Here is an 18,392-nt window from a genome sequence, read left to right on the forward strand (position 1 = left end):
CTTGCCTCTAACACTAGGTAGGACCTCCAGTCCCATGTTATTTTAGATTAAGGCAAAAGTTAGAGAAATTGATGACCCAGCTGCTCTTCTCACAGATAAACAAGTTCTCACGAGGATAAGGGGATATACAGGAAGTTACCTAGGTTCAAACTATAGCAAGACATTTACCTGGAAATGATATAACTGCTGAGTAGTGGTGTGATGTGCTTTATGGTATGACAACTCTTTAGATATCCAGACTTTGTTCCACAAGCTATTTCCAAAATATTACTTAAGACCTAATAAACAGGATATGTTTCTGGAGAAACTACCCTATAACATATTTCATCAAATGAATGACATCTGCTTCATAGATTATTCTAATCCTATGTCTGCTTTTGAGGAGGCTCATGACTGTGCCTTTGGCCTTATAACCACCAACTACTAACAAATAAACTGTTCCATAATCCTGTAAGATCAAAAGATGTGGAAGACAATATCCCAATATTTTCTCTTATGGGTATTTTACTTTAAAACTAAAATTTCAAGTGTTCATCATACAGAGAGATTAAATAACTGAACGAGATGTTAGAGAAAAAAATCAAGTATAAGTTTTATAGATAATAGTAGCTTTTAACATTTCTTTTTTTTTTCCTTTTGAGACATGGTCTTACCATATTACTCAGGTTGGTCTTGAACTTATGAGCTCACGTGACCAACCACCTCAGCCTCTCAAGTAGCTGGGAGTATGTCATGTTCTTTTAAGACAAGTAACCCAGTAATTCTGAGAACGGATTGTTAAAACAGTAGAGATATGAATAATAAGAAAATAATATGTTGAGAAAGTCTGCAGCAAGCAAAGACTCTACCCTAGTCCTGGACCTCCATTCAGCCAAAAGGCTGTGGCTTTGGCCCCTCACCCGGGCCTGCAGATCTTGGCTGCAGTCATTTTGGTAACATGCCAGTTTATTAGCCACCAGACAGAAGTTCCCATTTTTGGACTTCCCGTTGTTGCTAGACATGTGCAACTTTAGTATCAGGAACAGAGTGCAAGGTGTGGTAGGAAGGAGCATGGAGATACTGTGATCTCTCTGCTACTAAAAAGCTTCCTATGTTGATCCTCTGGGCCTCTTTTCCCACTGACAGAATAAAGGAGCTGAACCATATTGCAGTGATGATATAAATGATCTTTTAAAAAATGTATCATGTACAATTTTCTTCTTTCTTTCCTTTTTCCCCCTTTCTTCCTTTGCAGTTTGTGATGCACTCTTCTTGTATCACTATTTTATGAAGTGTGATAGAAAGGCATTTTGTCCATTTCAGAGAAGTAAATGTCACATAGCTAATAAAAGCGTCAGTGCTGGTGGCAAGTGTCAAATCCAAGCTGTGCTGGCTTCTGGTCCAGTATTCCTTCTATAATCTTATAGGAAAAGAACTTTGCAGAGGTAGCTTGCCATATTTCTGATGGTGTTTTTGAAAGTGTAAGTGTGTTATTCATTTGCATACCCCTGACTCCACATTGTGCCCATTCTGGATCCAAGTCCATCCACTTTGGACTCATCTCCACAATCTGCCTCACCCTTGAGCAGGGGTGCTGTCACAGAAAATATGCTCACATATTATTTAATTTCACTAGATTTTATGACATTTCATTACATGTATTTGTTCTCTGTTTTATTACTTCCAAATACTAAATTTGTTAATCTGCATCAACATAGTTCTAAGTAAAAGCATTTACTTTTCTAAATAAAATAACCTGAATACTTGTTTAATGAAAGGTAGCACAAAAACATTTCATCATTCTAAATCTATTCATGCAAAATTTTACTTCTGAATCCCCATTATTTGAATCTGGACATGCAGAGAAACAAATATAAGACTTTTGAGAGAAATCATCCCTCATCCTGTTCCCCAATGTTGCAAAGCAAAGGTATGATTCTGTGAATGCATGCTCTGTTAGAAGTACATAAAAGGATCATTCATACCTCTGGATTGAGACTGAAAGCTTTAGCTGGTTTTCCGACACAAAGAAAATCAAAAATGATTTCTTTCATTGCAAAATCTAAACGTTCCTGGAGAGAACAAAAAAAAAAAAAAAAAAAAAACCACACAAAACAATATAAAAATGTTGAAGTACACATTTAACATGAAATGGTTATTTTCATCATATGTACCAAACAGGTGGCTACTAGAAAAAAAGGGATACTGCTTAGTTTTACAGATCACAGAGAATCCCTGAGGGAAGATCATGCCCATCTGAGCTGCTGGCAGAGCTGCTTCTGCTTTTGCTTGCTGTGCAAGGATACCTTCATTATATAAGAGATGGAATTAGCTCTGAAAGCAGAAAATGACTGATGACACAGAACAAAAATCAAAACACTTGGTGTCTGAACTTAGAAACAGGTCAAATTATTCCTACTCATACTACAACTGCTGGTAACTTCTTGTATTTTTATGATCTGGCTGCAAGATGACCATTTTCCTCTATTCTCTAATATCTTTTGGTTCATATTATAGCAAATAATTCTACAAGTAAGAATAATTAACAAGACATATTAAGGTTATTTAAATAAGACCATGTCAGTGAGATTCTAGTAATTTGAGATAGTGGCTACTAAGATATGACATGGTCATTTTATACAATATATTACTGAATAATCAAAGCACATTGTCAACCACCTCATAACTATATGTAGAAAAGTTACATTATTTTATTGTGTATGACTTCCTTTGACCTACACAATTCTGACACATACTGGGCAAGCATTTTCATCCCCGTTTTAGAGATATAGAAACTGTGAAAAAAGGTGTTCTCTGACTTGTTTGAGATTAAAAGGGCTGGCTCAAAGAACTGGTGTAAGTCTTTTCATATTCCTCTGTAAATCATGAGGAGGTCAAAGTTGTAAGACTATCAACCCATAAAGTATTTTATAAAGTAAAAGTTGGGTTTGAGGATATAGTTAAATGGAAGAGTATGAAGTCAGTATGTGTGAAGCCCTCAGTTCCATCCCAATACAAACAAAACTAAGAATAACAACAACAACAACAAGAAAAGAGTCAAAATCTTAGTTCTAAATAGTTAATAGTAAAATACATACTAAAAATTGTGTTTAATATGACTGGACCTAGTTTTAAAGTAAAGTAGCATATGTAAAGTGCAAGAACGATTTTTGGCAATGAATAGATTTCCTTGACAAATGTTAATATTCTTTTTTCACAGACGAAAGTTAGAACATTATTAACTTACTCCACAAATTTCAATTGTCTTAAAAATACTTCCTCCAAACATTGGATTCTTTTGTTCTTTCAGAATGCAGAGCAGAGAAAAAAAAAACAGGGACAGAGAAGTCAAGAGACATTTTTACTAACAGACTTCATGACCTCAGATTAGTCATTTAGACTTGGTCTCTCAATTTCTTTATTTGCCAGATGCTGAAAATACGTCATATACTGATGTCACAATTTGTTTTGAAGTAAAAGAATAGGGTATGTGTGAAAACACTTAAAACCTTCAGAAAAGTCTGAACACGTAGGATATTGGAGACTTTGCATCTTTTAGTATTTCGTAAGAAAGAGCCTGGCTGCTTAAAAGCAATTAGAAGATTCTCACTGGCAGAAACTTCTCCATTACCTGGGCAATGAACTGGATGATTTTCACAAAGATGTTCAGAGGCATATCCCTGGGCACCACACCGCGGGACCCTTTGGGGAAAAGTGTTGTGATGATGGTTATAAGTCGGCTGGAAAATAAGGGGGGAAAAGAGAAAACAAGCAAGATTGGCTGAGCTCCAGTTCTTTAAGGGAAAAGGGCAGATGTTTCATCTTATCTAAGTATCAGAGAATTCAGAAAAACAAACCACCTCATCCTTTTCCATTAGCGTAATTATTCTATGAAATTTATTTTTGGAAAACTAAGGGCAGTTAGAAAATTATGGCTGTTTTCTTTGTGAAAGTGGTGAATGCAATCCTGGAAGTAGGACTCGTCCATCCCGGTAGAGGCTGGAGTTTCAGTAATGGCTGCCAAACCAAGGACGAAAGAAGGCCTGAAAATACTCTCGGACTTAGATCTTTCAGAAACTGTCTGCTCTGAACAGCTTCTGGCTGGGTTAGGAAAGGCAGCAATAAAAGAAAACAGTCTCCGAAAACATTCCTTGGGCTGAGTAATGTGGGCACAATTGTTAACGCTATGACATGGTCAACAGGAATCCAAGCCAACTCCTTACCTCTGCGTCGCCGTGTTGCTCTCACATTTAATTCGAATCATGTAAACCCACAGTAATCTGTAGAGAGATTCCAGGGCCACTCGAGCCATTTTGGGGTCTTTATTCTACAACAAAAACCAAAATGCAACACTGCTGATTAGTGATGTCTAGACTTGATTCTCTGAATGTCTGGGAAAGACAGGCCCAGTTGGATAGCAAGGTCCCTGCAAGGCACACACTCCATCATCTGGGACTCATGGGGTATTTGTCCTTCAATGCTCATTGACTAAACAATCCATGAGAAAAAATCCAAATGGCCCTGATGGTGGAACAGTCATTCTGGGGGAAGTCACATCATTCTCTCCTTTACCAAAGCGCACACTCAAAAAAGACTGCCTTCTCTCTCCTGCCCAGGAAACCCGATTCTTGTAGCAACAACCGTAGAAGCAATCTGTTCTTGCCATTATTAGTTCCTTTTAAACATTGCTATTGCTTTTATTCCTCTCCCTCTTCTGTCCCCATCCCAACTGATTAACCCCCAATATTTATTGACATTAATGTATATTAGGAGCTATGCTATAATCTTGAATATACAGAAAAAAAGTTTATTGTTCTCTTTGGATGCTCCCAGACAATAGGAGATGGGTGATAGGTAATAACGAGTCAACTCTAGGACAGTATTAAAACTGGTGGCAACAGGGTACAGAAAGACAACAAAGCAGTTGGGATGGGTTTTCCAGGAGCAGATGAACCTCGGAAGAAGTTTAAATCCATCCATGTTCTCAATCATCCATTCGACAGACATGTGAGTCGCTGCTTGGCACTAGAAACTTTGAAAGGAGTAAAAACAAGGGTGGGAGGAGAACTTTTTAAGCAGAGGCAACAGCACATGGAAGCTAAGAGAGCTGAGTGGGGTCATATTTAGGATCTCGGGACATTTGTGTGCTAGTTAAGACCAGTGCAGGGAAGCTGGGTGAAGAAGCAGTGGCTGGTGAGGCTTGAGAGAAAGGCAGGAAACGGTAAACTTCCAGGAGGGGATCAGGCATCTCCCGGTGACGACAGGGAGGCCTGAGATCACAGAGACAGGAAATTCCACGTCTGGAGTGTGGGGAATGAGGCCGAGGCAGGCAGACCTCTTGATGTGGCAGTGGTGGGCATCCAGGCAAAGACAAATCAGCAGGAGAGGAGGGCAGGGATCCCGTCATCTAGTGGACATCACCTTCATTCCTCACTTCTGAGGCTCACTCCACCCTTTCAACTGGTTCTGTGGGTTGTATCCACAAAAATGTCTCTTGAACTTGACATCCTCTCCATGGCCACTTCTGCAGTTCAGCCTCTAGCTCTGGTCACCTGGGGCCGAGCTGCAGGAACCTCCTGTCTTCCAGAGTGGATTCCTTCCCCATTGTGCTTTCCTATCATATATGGATTATAATCCTCTGAATTTATTAATTACAAATCAGGCATTTCCCAATGCCTGTAGGATCGAGTTAACATCTGTGTGCACGGCGCACCTGCCCAGTCAATATCTGGCCCTAACCTACCTTTCTTGCTTCCCATCCTGTTATTCTCAAACTACAAGCTCCTCAAATTCCCGCTAGGCCTCCTTCCGTTTCCATGTCAGGGATGCCCCTCTCCCCATCACATCCTTTCCTTCTAAGTAAACCCTGATTTTTTTCCATGGTCAGTCTGAATGTCTCTCCTTCATGTAGCTTTCTCTATTCCTTCCTGATGTCCTGAAGCCCATCTCATTAAAAAGACAGCTGTGGAGGAGGAGGGGTAACTCAGTGATAGGGCCCCTCCCTGCCTGGCATGCACAAAGCCCTGGGTTTGGAACCATAGCACCACAAAAAAAGAAAACAAAACTAATGATTTTCTCCTGAGTGTCCCCTGACCTCATATACCTCCAATGTAGCCTTTAATTTCCTTTTTAAATGTCAACCTCTGGAAGTAGTGGGTTTTCTGACGGGATACATTATTATCTAATTAACCCTGGCATCTATTAGCATTTCTGCCATTCTACAGGAAATCAATAACTGTGTGCTAAACAGTCTTTCAGTGCCAGTCTTAGCCTCACAGAGTTCTACCCTGTGATCAGAGTGGATCATTTGGGGGTGCTCATAACTGTTTAGGAATAGTGTAGGATAAATTTTATCTCTAAACTATTACTGAATAAAGATGGGGCATAAATAAATGCTATGGGAAAGACTACAGTGAGTAGTTTTTAGATGCAGGGAAGGTCAATTTCTTATGTCTATGTAATCTAAAAGTAACTTTTACCATGGTCATTAGTCTAAAAGTCTAAATTTTCATTTGCATTTAGGTTCTATCCTTGTGATTGTTGTTCTATTTCTCTTTTCAAGTGCGCATGTGATATTAGTTTAATTATTAAAATTTTATGTATTTTAATGTCTTGTATGAATTACCTTGCATTGTCCATTGTGGTTTTTAAAAAATATTTATTTTTTAGGTTTAAGTGGACCCAATATCTTTATTTTACATTTATGTGGTGCTGAGGATCTAACCTAGTGCCTCATGCATGCTAGGTAAGCACTCTACCACAGAGCCACAACCCCAGCCCCATGTCCATTGTGGTTTTGAATTCTTTTTCTTTTTAGGGGTTTTCTAGATGTTCCTGCATGCTTACCATTCCAAGTAAACTTTGTAACTACTTGTCTATCTCCAGAAAAAAATAACTTGGCTTTTTAGAAACATGCATTTACAAGAAAAGTGTTTTTCTCTTCTCTTCTTTTCTTTTTTTGTCTAATATAATAGGTATCATTCATCAAATGTTTCAGTTACTTAAAAGAACTTCAAACTAGTAATACTGCATTTAAACTTTTCTCTCATTAAAAAATTTCAGGTATTCTGAATGTTCTTCCAGTTGCTCCAAATCAGTAAATGTCTCCAGAGTACTTAGTAGTTAAAAGCAGACTCTACACATAGACTGTCTGGGTTCGAACCTGTCCTGACTCCAATTTAATAGCTGTGTGGCCAGCCTTGGGGAAGCTCCTTAAGCTCTCTGTGTCTGATTTTTCCTGTCTGAGATACAAAAGACAAACCTATCTATCTCATAGGAGAGGTATGAGAGTTAAACAAGCAAATGCATAGGAGGCTATAGCACTCTGCCTGCCCATACTGCTTTGTTACGTACCAGGAATCCAGCAGTAAATAAGGGAAATGCCATCCTGTTCTGGGGGAGCTTCTGTTCTAGCAGAAATGTCTTCTCACTTATACATTTTCCTCTCTTAGTATATGTATTAGTGTTTTCAAATTGCATGATACATCATTTAAAATTCTCTCATGCACATTATCTCAATTGTGAATCATGATGTGGAAGGGCACGTATCATCCCAATTTCACTGCAGACCTTCACTGAAATCTCTAAAATGATTCACGTGTCTTCTGTTAACTTTAATTTCTTTCAAACATGTTTCCTGTCTTTCCCTCTCACCTTTTTTTGCCGTGGCTTATTGTGATTTGTGTTCTTTTATTCTTAACTATTGGTGCTCCCAGAGAGGCCAAAGAGCAATGTGGCTGAGGTTATTATTTTGTTTTGCTGGTGGATTAAGTACTGGTAATTGACTTGTAGCATTTCAGGGTGATATCACTGACTGCTATAATTGCCTCCTAAAGTGGTTTCCTTGCCCTTCTTTTGTTCTCCGTAAAAATAATATTAAGATGCAAACATGATTATTTAATTAAAAAATTTAAAGTCCTTAATTGGCTTCTAATAACCTACTGGACAATGTCCAAATTCCATAAAGAAATTCCATATTATAGAGAATTGCTCAAATACTCTATTGGGACCTAATAGCTTGTCTCTACTTGAAGACATTCAGAACGCTTCCTCATTGTCTGTCTAATTCCCTCAGCCCCTAACACAATGACATAATAGGTGCTTGATGTTTATTTTGAGAATATAGACATTTTTAGCATATCACTGATTTCTGTATCAAATATTTCAACTTCAAGATCAAAGAACCATTTTTTTTTGTTGGAATCTGTGTCTCCATTAATTAATTAACAATTAATTTATATATTAATTATGCCGTCAAGGTTTGTTAATAAAATTGTTCAGGAAAAATAGTGGGCATTAGGGCAGACTACATCTTCCCTGGACAGGTGCTTCTCACCTCAGGGCCACTGACTTCATGTGACATGTTAACCTTTTTAATGACATGCCCACCTTCTTTTAAGTTTTGCTTTTAATGTAGTTAAGGCAATTTGGAATTGGTAAGAAACAAGGTGAGTTGAATTCACCAATGAGTTGGCTGAATTCACTGGTCACTGGTTCAGACCAATGTTTCTCAAGGTTTATCAGCCAAACATTGTCACCAAGTCATCCGGCTGCTTCTAAATATCCAGATCCCTCGGCAGCACCTAGACATTGTGAACCAGAACCTCTGAAGGTGGATTTTAGGAAGTTATATTTTACGACAGGCTTCCTTAGAGATCCTTGTGTTTAAGAAGATAAAAAACCTATTGACACACATGGATAAACAATTTTAGTCATCTTAACGATTCTGCTATACTTATAGTTTTAAATCCCATTTCAATTAAAACGATTTAAATGAATCTATTTCTTTGTTATATTAATTTGTAAATCATAGTAATCTCCTTTGTTTGAACGTTTCTTTAGGATACTTGAATCAGTTTACTTGGATCATAATTCACCCCCTTTCATCACTACATGTTATTCAAATAACATACTGTTGAAGTTTGTGATAATCTCTAATACTGTTAACCAATAACTTATGGAGATTATGTTTTCACTCAATGGTTGTATAAGAATAAGATGTTTTCATCCAATAATAAGATTTTTTTCACAAAATTATAGAAATAAAGTTAATATTAAGCAGAATAATCACATTCTGAAAACTAATATTTAAACTACCTAATACTATACCATTTAAATTTGGTATTCACAAAGAGAATAGCCTTCATTTTAAGGTAAATGCCTTACATTTTGAACCATTTAGGTAACAGTTATGGAATCTTTAATGTTATTCAATGTCTTCATTTATAAAGATGTCATTAATAACCTTATTATCATATGAAAATTCCTCAAAACTATCTTTCTTTAAGTTGTGGTTGGACACAATACCTTTATTTTATTTATCTATTTTTATATGGTGCTGAGGATGGAACCCAGGGTCTTGCATGTACGAAGCAAGCACTCTGCTGCTGAGCCACAACCCCAGCTCCAAAACTATTTTTAAACATCATTGTAGTTGCTTCACACAAATATATATTAAATATAAGAGAAAATTCATCAACTATCCTATTTATGGCAACAACACTTGTTTGGGGGTTCTTACTGAAAATCAAAATACCTTGCTGAATTTCCCTTTTCTGACCTACCTAAATTCCTCATTCACTATCATAACATCTTATATGATTTCCTTTGGAGCAGTTATCGCTGAGGTTTTTGTTCTCATGCATTTATTTACTTACTTATTATCTGTCTCCTTCACTAAAGTGCAAGGTTTAAGAGAGTAAATAGGGCTGAGGTTGTGGCTCAGTGGTAGAGTGCTTGCCTAGCATGTGTGAGGCACTGGGTTCAATTCTCGAGACCACATATAAATACATAGAATAAATAAATAAAGGTCCATGGACAACTAAAAAATATTAAAAAAAGAGAGAGAGCAGGTAGTATTATTGTCTTATTCATCACATTTTCTCAGCATCTAGGACAGCACCTGCTAGACTACTTGAAAAGATCTGTCAGCCAACTGATGGACATAGTAAATCAATGAATTCAAATTCTAAAACAAGTGGCAACTGAGACAAAAGCAGAATCATTTCTTACTTTATACTTTGGTTTTACTATGAAACTAGGATTACTAAGGTCTACCTTTAGTAAGTGTTGCTATCTAAGCATGATTTTTAGAAAAAAAAAAACAGAAATAACATCCACAAATGCATGTGACGTTCCCATGACACACATGCCAACCACTCTCTTGGTTCTTAAAAAATCTTTGATTAACGAGAGACAATATCATAAAGTGCAAATTTCTTAACTGTTGAGGCTTCTTTTACGATTTTTTTCTTTATAATCCAGGCCTCACTGATATATTCATTTTTATAAAAGGAAACAAATCAAAAATTCTCATGTAATAACATCTACTTTTGAAGGACAAGAAACTAGCACATAGTTGTGAATGAAATAAATATTATGTTTTAACCGTATTATTAAATCAAGTTCTTAAAATATATTTCCTTTTTCAGAATTAGGTATCTGGACGATATGAAGGGAATGTGTCATTTTTAAAAATAGCTCAATCTGTTTAAATTCTGACATAAAACAGGATTGGTTACCATGGACAAGAATTCCTAAAAGACGTGAATGTCTTGGTGAGAAGGTGCCATAAATTTCTTAACACTTTACAATGGCATGTTGCTTTCATGTGATTGACCAAGTTAAAGAATTCAGGTCTGTGCTCCCAGAGCAGGCTAAAGACAGACTCATGCTGAGGATGAACCAGGGCAAGGACCCCAAACTAGACCTGAATCGGGGAGCTAGTTTACTGGGAAGCATGAGGCTGTTGTCCTACATACCTCTCCTCTGCTTAGGTCACGCTGCCACCTTGACGACTCCCCACTGCAGAAGCCGTCAAAGATGGTCAGCAAGTTCAACACGGGGGATGTGAACACGAGGTTCATCATTCTGAAGCGTACAGTGGAAGAGATGGGAAAGGAAGTGGGGGAAGAGAGCCAGAAGGTGTGTATGGGGAAGTGCTGGCTGTCCCTTGTGAAGTGGTGTGGTCGGTTCTAAATGGTATGAAATACTGAAGCGATCCAAGACCAAGACCACTTCTGAAGCTATGTTGGTTTTCCTTCAGGTATTTCTTCTATCTCGAGGATGGGTGAGGAGGTCTGGAAAGCTGTTTATATAGTAATGATGTTTATAAATAGCCCCATTCAAATATTGACCGGGTTGAGTTCTAAATATGAGACACAATTTTATTCTGCTTGTAACTCATCAACAATCTTTTTTTATATCTTTTTGGCTTTTGGGTAGTGAATTCCAACAGTTTACCACCCATAAAGTAAAACATTCTTGCCTTTACTTTGCCTGATGAACACTGCTTTCACACTCCATGAGGTACAGGTAGCCTCCTGCTCCCAATCTTGGATTTCACAATCAGCTTTTAGAGCCAGTACATAGTGGGTGCTTACAACCATCTCTGTCTGTATCTCGCAGTTTGAAGCTTTATTACAGATTCCTCAGTGAAATGTTAAGCATTTCGAGGTCAGGGACTCTTGTTCTACATCTAGATTCCAGTACCTTCCCTAGCACCTCACAAACGGAAGACACTACAAAATCCTCATGAATGAAATTGAATGTGGTTTAGTCTCTTAAGAGCATTGATTTTACATACTCTTTCTGACCTTATTGCTTCTCTTTTTTAGAAATTCTAATGTGTGAAATGTTTGTGTAGGAAAATACCGTCAGAATCCAGACCCACTTCTCTCTGGGGCAGTTTATAACACCTCTTACTAAGTCTCTGATGGGCTTAGACTAGAGCTCTAAATAGTATTATAATTTGGACGTAAATTAGAAAGGAAGATGCTCTGCTAGGTTTCAAAAACAACGTTGGGCTAAAAAAGTTGGCCTTTTTAATCATAGCAGTAAATTATTATGCAAAATATCATAATTTTAGCCAAAATTCATCAATCACATTATACATACTACATACAGGAAGCCACTCTATGAGCATTTTCAATTATTTCTCTTTGTTTTGAAGAAAATAGCTATTTTCTATCTGTACAAAATGTAAAAAAAAAAGTATTAAATGGGATTAATAACTGGATACTTAAAAGTAGACCGAATAATAAAAATGGCATTGGGCTGCACTTCAGAATCATATATCAGGGCAATGGATAAATCCTCAAACAAAATACTTCAAAGCAGCCATTATATAACAGTTGATAACACTGAAAAGCACTTCAGTCTTAGGAGTCCTTTAAAAGCTTCATTCTCTATCCACTGCTATTATATTTCACTGCCATTCTGAAGAAAATGAATGATTCTAATCTTGGATTTCACAATCAGCTTTTAGAGCCAGTACATAGTGGGTGCTCAAAACAGCTCTAATGCAGATTATTGTGTAATTATGGTAAAGGCCAAAATAATATAATTAATCTTAACCATTTTGCCAAATTAAAGTGTCTTAGGAAAAACACAAAACGAGGCAACATGTACAAGCACATGCAAGATTTTATAACTAAGTGTTTTCTAAAACTGGAAAGCAGCAAATGTCAAACCTGTAAAAGTCACTGAACCACAACTTTGAACACAAGCGGGAACAAGTGTGAAGAATACCTCCTATTTACACTTATTATCACGGAGGGGTTTCATTTAGTTGCCTTCTCTCAGTAAGTCACTAAACACACAGCATGTTTACCATTTGAAACCTATAAAGCCAATTTCGAACCTAATCATCATGGCTGCTTTACCTGTAGGCTTCTTGGTCTCAAGGACCACGACTTTTATTCCCTGTGTCACCTAGCACCTGTGCTCCCTGCCCAGAGAGCAGTAAATAGTGACAACCTGATCACTGTCATGTGGCTTGGACAGAATACCCTCAAGTAATTACACCACAGTGACAACCACTGCTTTACAAAAATGGAATAACTCAGGGCTCAGCACAGCCTAAAGACTCTCTCTATATATAACAGAATAGCTCTGCGCAGGGCAAGCCTGCCTCCCCCACCTAGTAAAAGAGAGCATTTGCTTCCTATATAAATTATGGTATAAAGTAGGATGGGTGATTTGAATGTTATAGATATTAGTAATTAAATTGAATGAAATAAAACTAAAACTTGTGATTGCCTCGCTCATGACACTAAGTGAACCACGAGTACTTTCAGTGAATTAAAGCTGATGGAAGTGATAGAACTTGTTAATAAATTCTGACACTGTCGAACGACACAAATGTGTCCATCATATGTTAATGGCATGGCATGCTAATGACACTAAGTCTATCCTTCCATAGAAGGGAGTTTTATTTCCAAAATATTTACCCAGGCTGAAGGGGGCAGAAGAAGGATGCGTGAGGTATAGGTGAGCATCCGAAATCAATTCACATGCTTCTGTTGGCTAAACGTGGCCATTTTAAATTTCTATATTATTTAGATTAAATGTGACAAAGATGCATATCAAGCAGCATTTGATTCTCTTTAAAGTGATCCTTATTGGAACAGATTTATTTTCCCCAAACCTGAAGTGATTTCTCTTATCCCTAGTCAGAAGCACAGACGCCTGCCTGAGAACTGTATTGTGAATTCTTGTAAAGGATTTCTTTTTTTTATCCAGATGACAAATACTAACCTTAAGGTTGGACAAACAGTTGTTAAGAAAAACATGCCACCTATTCAGGAACAGCTGCTTCTGACTGACGCAGAGCAGACAGGTCACCAGGGGGTACAAGGCCTGAGAAGAAAGAAGACGAGATCACAGAATGATATTTCAATGAATCAGGTAACACATATTTTCTGTACCAATTACTTCACCATCTCCCTCTGCCAGCAGGGTTTGAATAAGTTGGACACTAAGTTACACAAGGCCTAATGGGTGTCCAGTGGAGGTGGGCATTTTGCAGATACTTTCTGATAATGCAGGGGATGGAATCATCTAGAACTATGGATAAAGTATAGTGATATGCTTCATGTATAAGAACAGAGAAATCTGATTCACTTAAGTAGTCTTCACTTAGGAACCTTGAAAACAAATACCCAGCAAATGTGCTGCCTGCCCAGAGAGCAGTGAACAGTGACCAACTGATTACGGTCATGTGGCTTGAAAAGAATACTCTCAAGTAATCACACCACAGTGACAACTACTGCTTTATAAAATGGAGTAACTCAGGGCTCAGCACAGCCCAAGGATGACTTTTCTATATATAATGAAGTAGCTCTGAGCAGGGCAAGCTGGCCTTCCACACCTAGTAAAAGAGAACACTTACTTTCTGTCACTATATGAGTAAACCATTGTTTTGGATTTTCTCATGGATCCTAACCAAGATACTAACAACTCACCATCTTAGGTCACTGCCAATCTTGGGGGTGGGGGGGAAAGAGCAGGAAGGCATATTAATTTTGAAAATGTTACTGGCTTTTTCACTTATAAATATCTACTTGTTTGTCCCTGTCTTAGAGGTAGGTATATATATTTTCTTTTGCATGCAATCCTCCTGTAATTAAGGAAGATTCCTAAAAGAAATGTTATTACATTGGTAAACTCCACTAAGACAAATTTAACCACAGAGGAATTTGCTTATGACCAAATAAACAGAGGTGCTACTGTGCTTTTCCTGCCGAACTGGGCCAATTTCCCACAGCAACTAAAGACATAAAAGCTAATGGGCAGCCACCCAAGAAACACATGCAGAACTCACTACCATTTTGCTAAGCCAGATCTTAGATACCTTTATGATTCTCAAAGAACTCAGGCTGGCGAAGATTTAAACAAAAGCATAACTGGCTTATCTATTAACTTGAACTAGCAAGAAACATATTGCCAGAGATGAGATTCAGTGCTTGGCAACTCATTAACTTATTTTTTCTTCTTCTTTAAATTAGCTTAGCTTTAAAGGGCTTTGAACTACTGTTTCCATTGAATGCAACTCTGATGCCAATCACTAGTCTTAAAAAAAAAAATGCATCAATTAGTCACAGTGACATTGGAATGTGGACAAATGAGCCAATTTGTTATCACTACCAGAAAAGCAACATGCTCAGCAGTGTCTATACTTGTAAACTGGCCTCAACCCTACTAAACAACCATCTAAACAGCCATCTAAACAACCTATTTCCTCCACACTGTCCTGATTGCCCTGGCACACTACATGCCAATTTGTAAACCAGAGCTTTATTTACTGTGGAGGGTAATCTGCTTCTTTTCAGTACAAACCCTCCCCAGGAACTGCTTTCCCTTTCATCAGAGAACCTCGCCTGGGGGCCACTATTTCCCATCCCCAATTTTCTGCCTACTTCAATTCTGATCCTGAATGTCAGGATAGGAGTTACCCAGTATATAGGATCCTGGGGATTGAGAAGAGGAACTTCACAAACTTTAGCTTTTGGATTGGGGGGAAAAATAATCCTTGGAAATTTAAACAAAAATCATATTAAGCCAATCTTAAAAAACAAAGAGCAGAATCCATAGAACCAGAAGGGTCATCGGAGGTGACACAGTCAAATCCCCTTCTAGTACTGTGATTCACAGTTGATAATCAATGTAAGCTTGAAAGTTTGAAAGCCTTTATGAGGGAGTCAGTCATAGGTAATTCTTCCATCTGTGGCATTCTTATACAAGGATTCTACAAATCAAATAGATTTCTGCCTGGCAATTTTAATCTCTGCAGTTTTGTTTGTGTTTTGAATTTTCTCGTAGATACTAACCAAGGAATGCTTCTTTCTAGAAGAAAGCTCCAGAGTAGTATCATATAGGCTTTCCACGAAGTTTCTAAGGCAGGGAACATTCACTTCATTTTTAACAGCCTGAAACAGAAGTGCATGTGAATATTCTATTATTGAGACTGTTAAGTCTGTCATTCAGTTTGAAGACGTTCTTAGAAAGGGAAAGGGTAACTCACAGCCGCAACTGGGACAAGGATTTCCACAAAGAGTCCAGCCAAGGCATGTTTGATATCTTTGTCTTTGACTTCAAGGAAATAATGGGCACATTCCTACAAAGAAGAAAGAAGGATTGAAAAGTACATGTAAAATGTATTTAAGCAAACTTGATGGCTCTTAATCATACGTACCGACACCGGCCTATTCTGTAATCTATTTAAAGATCACTGGATCAGACATTTGTATCAAGTCGAAAGGTTTACAAGGGCCTCAGTGACGTTTCACAAGGCTGGTTTTCTCTCTTTCCTCCTATATCTAGTTCAAGCCACTCTTGTGAAAGGACAAAGCACCTACAACCAGTAAGCACACATTTATCTTCTGGATTACTGGCTGGTTCGTTCATTCATTCATTTCCAATAAGGGTCTGTAGATCACTTACCCTGTGTGGGGGCCTGCACCCTTGACTAGGCTGCAAACACAGATCCCCAGGGAGGGAAAACGTGGGAAGACAGGCTGAAGACAGTAAACTTATTTTGGGCCCGGTGCCGGATGGCCTCGGGTGCAGAGCTGTTTACTTGCTCTGACATTTTAGGTGTGTTTATTATTCAGATCGTTTCATAAGCAAGTCTGGAATGCCTCCCTTCCCCACCTCATACAAGGCTTGGTGTGGTTCCCACAGCAAGGATGTCTCTGCAGGTTGCCCGGGGACTTGTCCTATAGGAAAGGAGGCCTTCCTTGAGCACTGCCAGCCTTCTCTCCTCCAGGCCTTCTGCTAGTGCTTCCTGTGGTCTCCGCCAGGCCCTATTTCCATCCAAGAATCCAGGCTACACATATTTCATGACATACTAATTTCCACATTAGCTCTCACCCTTTATCAGAGTTGCAATTGGGAAGACGGGCAAGAACAGCTGCTAAGGTCCTCAGTCTACCAACATCCTATTACAACCCCAGCTCTGGGTGGGCAATACCAACCTAGGAGTCAGAGAGACTGTTTTCCCCAGACAGAATGGAGTTTATGGTTCCCAGGATCATGGTTCTTTTGCTACCTTTTGCCTATGTATGCATGTATCAAGTTGTCACCCAAGTATAGACACATATGATCTACTAGTATGAAAGTGGGATAAAAATAATAGTATAGATAAGAATCACCAAGTGATTATCATGTACTAAGAATCCTCAACGTTAATGTCATTACCAGCACCTTTAGGTGAATTAATTGGGATGAAAAGGACAATGTGACTGGCTAAGGTCACAGAGCCGATAAGTACTGGTTCTTCAATCCAAATCCAAGAGGTCTGACACACAATGTCCATCTGCCCTCTCTCCACCCCTCTACGTACCAGCTTTATGGAGAGATGATTCGTATACTCTGCAATTTACTCATTTGAAGTATTCAGTTCACTGGATTTTGGTCTACCAACACTTGTGCATCCATCTATCACCACAATCAAATTTAGAACTTTTTAATGCCCCCCAAAGAAACTCTGTACCCCTTGGCAGATACTCTCTACCTCTCCATCCACTCCAATGCTCAGTCCTAGGCAACCATTAATGTATTTTCTCTCTCTATGGATTTGCCTATTATGGACATTTCAGGTAAATGGATTCACATTCTACATGAGCTTTTGTGCCTGGCTTCTTTTACTAAGTATATTTTTAGGGTTCATTTATTTTGCAGCATGCATCAGTACTTTACTGCATGGATATACCACATTTTGTACATTCCATTGTATGGATATGTCACATTCTGTTCATCCATTCATTACAGACATTTGAGTTATTTTCACTTTGGCCTACAATGAATAATGCTGCTATGAACATCTGTGTTCAAGTTTATGTGTGAACATACACTTTTATTTTTCTTGGGTGTATACTATATACCTAGAGTGGAACTGTTGGATCATTGGGTAATTCTACGTTTGGGCACCTGAGGAGCTTCCAGGCTGTTTTGCATTCACATTAGCACGGCATGAGGGTTCCAGTTTCCTCCCATCCTCTCCTATGTTTATTATGTGCCTTTTTAATAGCTGCCTTTTTGATTATAGAATGGTACAATCTACATTCATAACTCCTACATCCACAGTCTCAAGTAAGATGAGTACCAAATCTAATTTACAGAAGTATTAGAAAAATGCTGCCAGGTACCACAGTTTTTGTAAATTGTTTTTGGTACCAGGGATTAAACCCAGGGGTGTTTAACCACTGAGTCACATCCCCAGCCCCCCTTTTAAAATATATTTTATTCAGAGACTGAGTCCCATTAAGCTGTTGAGGCTGGCTTTGAACTCACAATCCTACCTCAGCCTCCTGACCAGCTGGGATTACGGGTATGCTCCACTGTGCCCGGTTGTAAACTCTTAATAGAGCTATGGATTCTCCCAAGTTCTTATTAATAACAATTTTTTTTGCTATGCACCATAATGAATTCAGGTTGATAGACATCAAACCTATATGATTTGGTTGATTTTTTTTTTAAAAAATGAAGATTCCTATAAATGTTGATGTAGCCAATCCAAATGCTGTCAATTTCCTTGGCTCATGATGATGGGATGTCCAGATCAACTTATCATAAGTTGAAAATATCATTAAGAGGAAATGGCATTGAACACCCCTAACTTAGTGAATGTCCTG

At 38.2% G+C, this 18,392-nt stretch overlaps 1 protein-coding gene across 7 annotated transcripts in view; it reads right to left on the reverse strand.

Moving 5' to 3' along the window:
• Positions 1 to 18,392, reverse strand: part of Fry (FRY microtubule binding protein) — a 392,985-nt gene that overhangs the window by 122,425 nt on the left and 252,168 nt on the right. For all 7 annotated transcript variants that reach the window (XR_013423443.1, XM_078016146.1, XM_021730283.3 and 4 more), the window contains 6 exons: positions 15,782 to 15,874; positions 15,588 to 15,686; positions 13,516 to 13,617; positions 4,203 to 4,306; positions 3,611 to 3,719; positions 1,965 to 2,051 (listed from right to left, as the gene is read on the reverse strand). Coding sequence is in view for 6 of the 7 variants with exons in the window: in XM_078016146.1 (XP_077872272.1) it covers positions 1,965 to 2,051; positions 3,611 to 3,719; positions 4,203 to 4,306; positions 13,516 to 13,617; positions 15,588 to 15,686; positions 15,782 to 15,874 (594 nt within the window). In the remaining variant the exon portion in view is untranslated. The remainder of the gene's footprint in view (positions 1 to 1,964; positions 2,052 to 3,610; positions 3,720 to 4,202; positions 4,307 to 13,515; positions 13,618 to 15,587; positions 15,687 to 15,781; positions 15,875 to 18,392) is intronic.

This window comes from Ictidomys tridecemlineatus, chromosome 6 (assembly GCF_052094955.1).
Source record: "Ictidomys tridecemlineatus isolate mIctTri1 chromosome 6, mIctTri1.hap1, whole genome shotgun sequence".
Taxonomy (NCBI): Eukaryota; Metazoa; Chordata; class Mammalia; order Rodentia; family Sciuridae; genus Ictidomys; species Ictidomys tridecemlineatus.